Source organism: Anopheles darlingi, chromosome 3 (genome assembly GCF_943734745.1).
Source record: "Anopheles darlingi chromosome 3, idAnoDarlMG_H_01, whole genome shotgun sequence".
Lineage (NCBI taxonomy): Eukaryota > Metazoa > Arthropoda > Insecta > Diptera > Culicidae > Anopheles > Anopheles darlingi.
This window is the reverse complement of record NC_064875.1, coordinates 70313468-70323467: the sequence shown is the minus strand read 5'-3', so window position 1 is coordinate 70323467 and position 10000 is coordinate 70313468. Positions and strand designations below refer to the sequence as shown.

The 10000-nt window shown below is 49.4% G+C and overlaps 1 protein-coding gene across 1 annotated transcript in view; it reads left to right on the top strand.

Moving 5' to 3' along the window:
• Positions 1 to 10000, top strand: part of LOC125955750 (rho GTPase-activating protein gacF) — a 106525-nt gene that overhangs the window by 92764 nt on the left and 3761 nt on the right. Inside the window, exons 6-8 of the mRNA XM_049686894.1 lie at positions 3682 to 3776; positions 3856 to 4399; positions 6078 to 10000. The exon at positions 6078 to 10000 is cut by the window's right edge and continues 3761 nt beyond it. Of these exons, the coding sequence (XP_049542851.1) occupies positions 3682 to 3776; positions 3856 to 4399; positions 6078 to 7235 (1797 nt within the window). The 3' untranslated portion in view covers positions 7236 to 10000. The remainder of the gene's footprint in view (positions 1 to 3681; positions 3777 to 3855; positions 4400 to 6077) is intronic.

Sequence of the window (10000 nt, the reverse complement as noted above, 5' to 3'; positions counted from 1 at the left end):
GGCGGTGTGGGGGGGCGCTCTTCGGGTTTTAAATTTGCGCGCTTTGTCAGTCGGTCACACAGCAGGGGGCCGTCCAAAATGTTTGTATGTCCTCCAGCAGCAGCAGCAGCAGCAGCAGCACGGGGAGGACGTTCGCCATGTCTGCTGCATCATCTGTCTGTCTGTCTGGCTGTCTGTCTGCGTGTGCAGTGGTTGTTTTCGGGCACGATTCGGTCATTTTAGCACGTTCCGTTGGCTGCTGTTGCAGTCCTCATGTTGTTCAATGTCCAGCAAACCACATTTCTTGCTGGCTGTGGTGACCGCTGTGTTGACTGCACACAAGTGGCTATCCAGACGACGACAACGACGACGACGGCCATGGTGAAGACGAAGAGGACGACGACGACCTGGCATGACGTTCGCTGTTTTGGCTGCCTCACAAAACGAATTGTTTCTTTTGCTTCGTCGATCTGTGTGTCGGGTTGCTGATCGCCAAGGGCGGGGGGGAGGAGCAAGGATGGTGTGGAAATCATTGCAAATAACGACGATTGCATCGCGAACCAGACCGACCGGTCGCTCTGTGGCGCGGCAGGAGGACCCCGGGTTTTTTGTCCGTTTTCGGTTGCTGACTTTTTGCGTGTTCGGTGACTGATTTGTCTGCGAGATATAAACAGTGTGACAGCCCCTGGCAACGGCGCTGGCGATGACCATAAGTGCATCGCATGCGCACACGGCCCCACAGACTGACAGACAGATGCTCTTGCTGTCAAGCAGGCTGTCCAGTTGTGTCTGGTGGTGATTTGCTTTTCAAACATTTCGGTTTCGCAAATTGATTATCTCTTAGCGGCGTACGGACACTGGAAGCAGCGGCAGCAGCAGCACCAGCGCTGGGCAACAGGACAGCATATTTATGGGATGATTCGATTCGGAAATTAACATTCAATTCACCTTCATACCATCTACTACTACTTCAACTCTCCTACTGGCACTTCTCAACAACTGCTACAGACCGGGCACTTAACGGGCTCTTAACGGGCCCGGCCCAATGGTCCAAAACCCGGACAGCGGAACCGGGTGGGTGCTGTGCGTTAACAGAGGTGTAATTGCGCTTTTTATCCCCTTTTATCTGTGTTTCCCCACGCCCCTGGGCCCGCTCATCCCATCGAGTTGAATCAAATTTTCCTCTCCACTGAACCAGAGGCAGCGAGGCAGAGAACGATACGCAAAGACACACACACACGCACGCTCACGCACTCTTCGCGCGAATGTCTATCAGTTCGATTAGCTATCTGACTGACCGACCGACCGTCCGTCTGTCTGACTGTCTGCTGTCCAGCATTTTTCCCCTTTTTTATTAGTTTTTTTTTGTTGCTGCTCCAACAAATCAAATTTCGTTGATCGAACCTCACGATAACGATGCGCACTGTACTGCATCATCATCGCCATCATCATCATCATCAGCAGCAGCAGCAGCAGCAGTAGTAGCAAGCGCAGCATGATAACGCTCGGGAACATTAATTTTATCTTTTTCTTCACTGACTGCTCGCGGTTCCGTGTGCCCGTGTGGGTAGATAAAAAAAAAGACACAGAGAGCGAGAGAGACGAAGAGCAGAAGAAAGATGTGGTGTGCGTTCGCGTTACTTCCTCGCGCGCTGAGAAATGCCAACATTGAACCCAATTCCATCATCAATCCACCAATTGAGAGCAATCAACATAATCAGCCGGGTAGCGCAGCACACGATGATGATGCTTGGTACCTGCTGCTGCTGCTGCTGATGCTAGTGGCGGCTCCCAGAGAGAGAAAGAGAGAGAGAGAACACGCAGACGCTCTTCGATGATGCACTCGGTTTGGCACGCCCGACGATGATGATGATCATGAAGCTCGCTCATGATGATGAAGATGCATCTTTTTTGTTGTGTTTCTTTAGCATGGAAAAAAGAGGTGCAGTGCCGACGTCTCGATGTTTGCTAATTGATGTGTTTATGTGTTTGTGTATTTGATGATGGCCACGCGAGTAACCGCGCATCGTTGCGCGCGTGTGTCACTCAATGTCTCGATGGCCAATACTAATGCCGTGTACCACGCACAATGTTGCTGCGTTTCCTTGTGGAATGCATAAATCGAGCGCCACCTCGATTAATCGGGGACAGGAGGCGGCGGACACGTTTACGGAAAAAAACGTTTAAGGTAAAACGCGCGCGAATTATGCTGTCTACGTCTCGTTGTGAAAGTCCGTTGTGATATACGCCAGTCGAACACCTGCCACCGGACTTACCCTTTCTAATTGATTTTCCTTACAGTTTGTTTGGAACGAAGAAGGGGGAGGGGGGAGGGAGGGAGAAGCTCGCCTCTCCCTGCACGTGGTGGTGTCCCCCGCGGATTGAATGGAGATCAATTAAATCAACACACACATGCGCGCGCGCGTACTCTGGTCGATTAAAGTGTTTTTGAGGCGTTTGAACGGAGTATCATATCGTGTAAGGGGCGAATGTTTTGCTTTTTAATAACATACGAGCGCATACAGAGCCACTACTACCTAGCACTGACTACATCTCCTTCAGATAGAGAGGGAAGAGGCGGTGCATGCCGGTGACCTGGAACTAAACTCTGCAGCACCAGCGCGCAAAAAAGTGCAGCCGTCTTGTTTCGCTTGTCGGAACACGGATATGCCGGTCAGTTGCCGCGTCACTTTGGGGACGAATGGGTCACGCCCCTCCCTCCATCTCTGCTGGGGACTGGACGGGTGATCGGTGCCACGCGTCTAACATGTTGTTGACGTTGACGTCGATGCTGATGAGGTGTACATTCCTTTAGCTAATCAATAACCGCATCGCTGCACAGTGTATGTGTGTGTGTGTATTGATTATTAATTTGCAAAAACATAGAACTGGTGTGGTGCGCATTGGAGGGTATGCTCGCGTGATTTGAAGAAGAAAAAAACAGTCCGGCAAACACGTGTTGGACATTCGAATCGTCGTGTCGGGTTGCTTTGACTACTCGATCCCGCTCCTTGACTTTTGTCACATTCGTTCCACTTTACACGGTTGCTTCGATCGAATCGAAAGATGACTCATTATACTCTCGGCGGTGCGTAGGAAATGCACTTTGCACATCAGTGACCGGTGCAGGAGGAAGCACGCCATTAGCATTCCATTAGCGGCTTGGACAATTAATTAATTAATTTGTTTATTACAAACACACACACACACAAACACAAGCAACGGTTCTTGTATGCGGTTCGGTTTGGCTTATATTTGCATTTTGCAACCAAAAGCGCGAGAACAACGCAGTCGCCTGCGTGGTGTACGGCGCATCACCATTGCATTCGCATTCCCCGATCGATCCGCAGCGGTTCCACTTTCTGCTGACTAACTGGCACGGGTTGCACGGTTCGTTGGCGACGGCATCGGTGGCCAATGGTGTATTGTAATGGTCCCGTCTCTGTGCGACGGTCTGTGGCAGAAGAATGCGGTCACTGCATATGTGACTTGGGCGAAGTTGGGCGGGGTTGGACGGTTTAGTCACCCCCACCATGCCAGGCCAGCGCGTTCCCATTTACCGTGAAAGGTTCGTGATGCCATGGTGCCGACCATTGGACAGCGGGCCAGTTCGTGATGCTTTACGCTAGACACTCACTCTACCCATGGTCAGTTGCTAATCGAATTTTGTTTTGTTTTCTGTATTGTTTATGCCAATTGCAGATGCTATCAGTACAGTCACCGGGCTGCGCGGGGATGGAGCGGCTCGGCGTTCCTGCCCGCGGTTCCATCGGATCACCACCATTAAGAGATGAACGGTAAGACGCACGGAACCCTTGTCTATTGAACATTCAATGGGTAACTTCTTGCTTTTCTACCTTTTCCTACAACCAATAGAACACGACGGTTACGAGTAGAATCCGGTGTAGTCGGTAATAGTGACGCATCCACGGGGTTTCACCACTCCAACACCCTACATGGCCATCACCAGCAACAGCAGCTGCAGCAGCAACAACATCCTTCAACGGCGGTGCAGGCTCAGCATCATCGATCGAATCACGATCTCATCTTGAGTAGCACCACCAGCTCTAACTTTAAGAATAGCAATCCGCCCTCCTCGGGCAGAAGTTCGGCCGCCTGTCTATTCTTCAACCATCACCATCACCACCACCATCATCACCATCACAATCAACATCATCATAATCAGCTGACTGGAAGTGGTGCCGGTGGTGGTGGTGGTGGTAGCAGCGGTAGCAGCAGTATCAACAACTACAAGACTCACTACAGCAATAGCAGCTCGTACGGGGCTGCCAGCAGCAGCCTAAGCAGCAGCAGCAATAATCCCATCACGACGAGCTTCCGGCAATGTACGCACCATGTGCCACTACCGGACGGAGAGTATGGTCCCGATCGGGATCTGCAGATACGGACACCGTGTCAGGTAGGTCCACGTGCGCACGCACGCACACACACGGTGCAATCAACCATTGGCCAAGGGCAAACACCCAATCGTCCCACTTTCGCTCGCCGGTTGCGCCGGATCTTTGACGTATCACGTACGGCGGTGGATGATAAGCCTTTTTTCCCCGTGATTAAGACGTGCACACCGCCTCGTCGCTCTTGTGCTTGATCGACGTCACGCGGGCTTGCGATGATGTCTCGGTGTTGCGCGACATGCACCTCAACCATGTTGCGCGACGCTTTGCAATCGCAACATACCTGACGTTGCGCGACATTACTTTGCGAGAAAATCTCGTCCTTCGCGGCATGAAATTATTGATTTTGTGCAGCAAAAAAAAACGTTAAAAAGGAGAATGGAGGGAAATTATGAGTCGCAATCGGTGGAAGCGAGATTTACTTGATTTTAATGTGCAGTTGCAAAGGCCCCCCTCTGGTCCGGTGGCACCCCTCGGAGCACTCGTTGGTTGGTTCACAGATGCAGAGAGAGAGAGAGAGAGAGAGAGAGATGCACCACTCGCGGGGCCATTCGGGGATGAAAAGCTGAAGCGTTTTGCCAGCGGCCAATTATGGACCACAGGACCGAAACGCAGGGGATGTCATTTCTTTCTCTCTAAGCGCTCTCCACTCGACAGAACCTCGACACGCACAGCAGGAGGAAGGACGTCCGGCACCGACGGTGCAGCAATCGGATAGGGAGGCGATGGCCATTGTTTCAAGCAATCCTTCAAAGGGGTGAAAGGGGTTTGGTATGTGTGCGTGTGACCTGGTTTTACCGATGTGCATTGTTCGGGGAAAGAAAACGGAAAGCCACATTCCTTGTCGCCGATGGTAGCCCTCCTTGCGCGCAGAGGAAAAGGGAGGACTATAAATTGTCCCCGACATCGCCCGGGATGCCTGGATAGTGCGCTCGGTCGAGTGGAAGGTCCTTGCGTTTTTCACTCGAGACACTTTGTGCCACGAAGGCAGAGTCTGGATGGCAGAGTCACCAGAGTTTCTCTGATGCAGGCGAGAAATTGTGTCGAGGATTTTCATTTATGTAAGCACATGACCGGTTGCTGCTACTGCTGCTGCTGCTGCTGCAGTGTGCCTGCATTCCGTGGTGCATTCGGTGTAGTCGGTCGGTCACCGTTGCTATGCGAGGGTCCCGTTGAAGCGGGAAACATATCAAAGTAGGGCAAACCGCGCTACCGACCGACCTGATTCACCGCAACCAAACGTCCAGAAGGGGCCACCGCCATGTTTTGTCACTCCTTTCTTCGTGTTCTTTCGCTCTCTCTCTCTCTCTCTCTCTCTCTCTCTCTCTCTCTCTCTCCCTCGCTCTCTCTCTATCTTTCTATCTCGATTATTGGATTATTGGAATGTACCTCCCCGGTTTGCATCAATGCAGCAGGGGCATGATGTAATGCATTTCCTTTTTGCTTCAATAAGGGATTCCTGCTAACTACGTTAAGGGTTAAAGTGGACTCCTCGTTTTATTTGTCGACGATTTGGGACAGTAACCTGCCCCATACATTTTCCATGCTCTGCGTTAGTCCTAGTAGACATTGATAGTTTTGCAACCAGGGATTTATCTAGTAGCCATCGAACATAGTAGCGTATTTTTGTGCATCGTTCTAAAACATTCATTTGCTGGCGTTTTTCTTGTATTTTCCTTACAGCAATCGGAAATACCGCGCACCTACGTGAAGGCCCCACCGAACAAAACCGTACGCGACGTCCCGGTTCAGTATCAGTCGACGGGGGCGATGGCATCATCAATTTCCATCGATGGCAGCAGCACCAGTCATCTGCGTGGCTCATCCAGTGTGACTGGCGGTGCGAGCCTTACCGGTGGATTTCTTCATACTCCATTTCCTGTTCTAACCACCGCTAGCGGGACCATCGCGGCCGGCAGCTCACTTACCGCCGGTGGCAGGTTAGTGGCACCCATGGTTACGTGCAACACCGGCCAGCAGCAGCAGCAGCAGCAACAACAACAACAAAAGCCAGACAAGCTGCCAAAGTTCGGACAAATCCTACGGTTCCTACCAGGTAACAAATCCTCCAAATCATCACCATCGTCCTCGTCGTCATCCAGCAGTAGCAGCGGCATTAGCAGCAGTGGTATTAATAGTAGTAACAACAATCACCACCAGAACAGCGCCACGCTCGGTAGTAACAATAATAATTTTAACAATCTGCATCCAACCATCGGATGTAGCATTAGCAGCAACAGCACGATCAACAACAACCACGTGACTAGTAGTAGTGTAAGTGTTAGCTACGGTCCTAATAGTGTTAGTAACGGTGGGGTAGCGGGATTGAACAATCACATCAACAACAATGGCAGCAGAACGGCCAGCATAGGTAACAATAGCATAGCAGTAGCAGCAGCAGCAGCAGCAAGTGGAGGTAGCATTGGCACAGGGGGTAACGGCAGCAGCAGTAGCAGCAGCAGCAGTACGACCGGAAGTGGTCGGGCGCCGCATAGTCTAGTGGTGACAACCGGTGGAGCCAACATTCACAATCACAACCAGCACTATCGATCATCGATTGCACCATCCGGTATCGGTGCGGTGACACCCGTCGTGCACTGTTCCACTTCCACGTCTACCTCCACCTCGGCAGCATCGTCCGCTTCCTCTTCCTGCTCCTCATCATCCACACATCACGTACGGACACTGGTGGGAGCAGCGCCGAGCGAGTCCAGCGGCGGTGGTGGTGTAGCTGCTACTACGACGCCATCACCATCACCCCCCGGAAGTGCTGCTTCACCATCGATGGTGGTCACCGTTTCCGTTAGTCCTAGCCCCGATCCGCATGCTCATTTCATGTGACGACCGGTGGCAACGGCAACCATCGCTGGTGTCCCTTGTATCTCTGGCAGCCTCTAGATGGGCGGATACTTTCTGTCTTAGAAGAAGCTTAGTCCTTTCGTACCATTTTATTTAGCTAATCGATGTCTGTGTGATACTACTTTGTGATGAAGTGCGAAAGTGTGTGAGAGCAGGCAGGAATAGGAAGTCAGTACTATGACTGTGCGCTGTGGTGCGATACGTAGTGTATGAATGTGTGTGTGTGTGGTTGTGAACTCGAGGAGGACGAATTGGGATGGCCGAAAAGTAGTAAAACTGCAACACCAGATTCGTCGGATCTGTTTCCCTTCTTATTCTCCCTTCGTTTTAAACATATTGCGATGCGTACTGCAATCATGGCGCAAGGGCGATCGTACCGCGTCTGGCGTCTGCGTGCCCCAACTTTTTCAACTAGTATCCCTGATATTGCGAGCAGTATTGAGAGCAAGGTGTGTACGTGTGTCTCCATGTGTGTGTCTCTCTGTGTGTGTGGTGGCTAGTCAAATAGACTAATATAGTTTACCGAGATGGCCGAGGATTGTACGAAAATATCAACACGTCTAGTTAGCCAATGGGTGCTAGATTGCGTTCCGTTCTGTTCTACTACTGCTTCCCATCGCGATACATGCATTTGATCTCCTCTACGCTTCTGTTTCTGTAAGCTTTCCCAAACAGCAGGTTTACAGCCTCACCTTTCGTTGGAAAATATGTCTTTAGATAATGCTTAAATGCAACAGCATACCGTGGGTGTACCGTGTGTCGTTTAACCTGCTCCGTTGCTGCCAGTTGCAATGCAACCCCGTGCTGCCAGCGCTACCGACCATCGAAACTGCTCGGTTACTACTGTAAGACTCATTCTCTACTCACTCCGCTTTCCACGAAAGAAGAGTGGCCAGAGTCTCCCTATCCCCTACCCCCGACAAACTTTGATAATTAGACAAGCAAAACGCAAACTCGAGCTGTACATTTTATCCGCGCGTATTTTAAGATTTGTAAGCATAATAATTGAAGCTATATCTATACATATATAAATATTTTTTTTAAACCAAACCACAGATAGAAACGTTGTGCGTGTGTGTGTGTGTATGTGTGTGTGTGCGTGTGTACTAGAGGCTGGAAAGAGCTTGTAATATATGATATGATGTACTATGTAAAAGCAGCAGCAAAGAAACACTAGAATCTATAGGTCGTGCAGTGTTCGTGCGTGTCGCATGTGGGCAGCAATAATTGCTGGAAATGGAACAGTGTGCAGTGCAAGCAAGTGCTAGTGCACCAGAGATAGCTAAGCAAAAGGTGTAGCGGAAAGTTATCCGTGAATTTGTAGCAAAAATGTTCTATCTGTTATATAAGTTGTATTATTTAAGTAAATCAATTTTTCTCTCGCCTTTTGTCGGCAGCGTGCATGAGTTCTCGAGACTTGGAGAATGATTGAAACACGAACGAGAACAGAACGGTATGCATGGGAAATCGCGTGCTCCAGCACGCTTGTGTGAGTGTTTGTGTGTTTATGTGTGTGTGGATCTGCAGAATATAAATGATCAGCCTATTTTATAGAATAATCAGAAAAAGCGAGCCAGACGAGAGACGAAGAACAGGGCAGACGGACTAGAGGTCCTGGGAACAATACATTATCTCCTGTAAAGCAATAGCCGACAAGATGAATCCATATAACGGAAACGACGATCCGCATCAGCGCGTCCACCTCACTCTCTAGCTACTGAACGCGATAAACGCGAAACCACAACAGGACACAAGTTGATTAAAAAACAAACATAATAATGCCGCTTTGACTACACTTACACATCTATAGAAACTACTACTAACTACTATAACAGCTACTACTATTATCACCAATATACTACCATTACCAATATAGCAGCCTTTTCAATAAGGCAACCACCTAAAACTAACGCTCCATAGTGCTACAAACAAAAGCTCACTCCTACACACACACACACGCATACATACAATAGTACCACACACACGTACACATACATTTACACGCACAAAACTGCAACATAATACAATAAATCAGCAAAAAATACCACACTTCCTGCAGACAGAAAGACAAAAAACCAACAATATTCTAACAAAAAAGCAAACTACAATGAATCACACCACGGTGCACAGAAATTTGTGCAATGGCCGCAGAGTGAAAACATGAAACAATAAGTTCCAACAGTATCATCCACCATTACCACGAGAAAGAGAGAAACAGAAAGAAAAACATAGAGAAAGAGAGAGAGAGAGAGAGAGAGAGAGAGAGAGAGAAAAGCAAGGAAACCAAATGGGCGGCGATCCGCTCTTTTCGGTGCTTCCGTTAAACCGTATCGTGGCCTGCTACAAACGTGTAATTAGAACGCGAAACTCGACAGAAAAATACAATTCATCAGAATGGAGCCGCCGGGTGGCTGCTGCACTTAGCTAAGCAAAAAAAAGAATGATCATACCGTACCGCTCCGCTACCGACACTCCTACTACTGCGACTAAACTTGTAAAACTAGTAACTTACCAATACCAATTGTACTACAACTAACTACTATAAACGAAATGCTGTAAAACTGCACCACAGGAATCCACTACTACTACTACTACTACTTGGCTGGGAATGTGTAATCTTTCTATTTAAAAAAGGAAATCAAGTAACAATAGGGTGGTAAAAGGGAAAATTGCTAAGGATGAGGAGGGAGGGGGGGAGGTTGTGATGGCAGGAGAGTCGCAAGACAGAGAGAGGTTCAAGGGACACA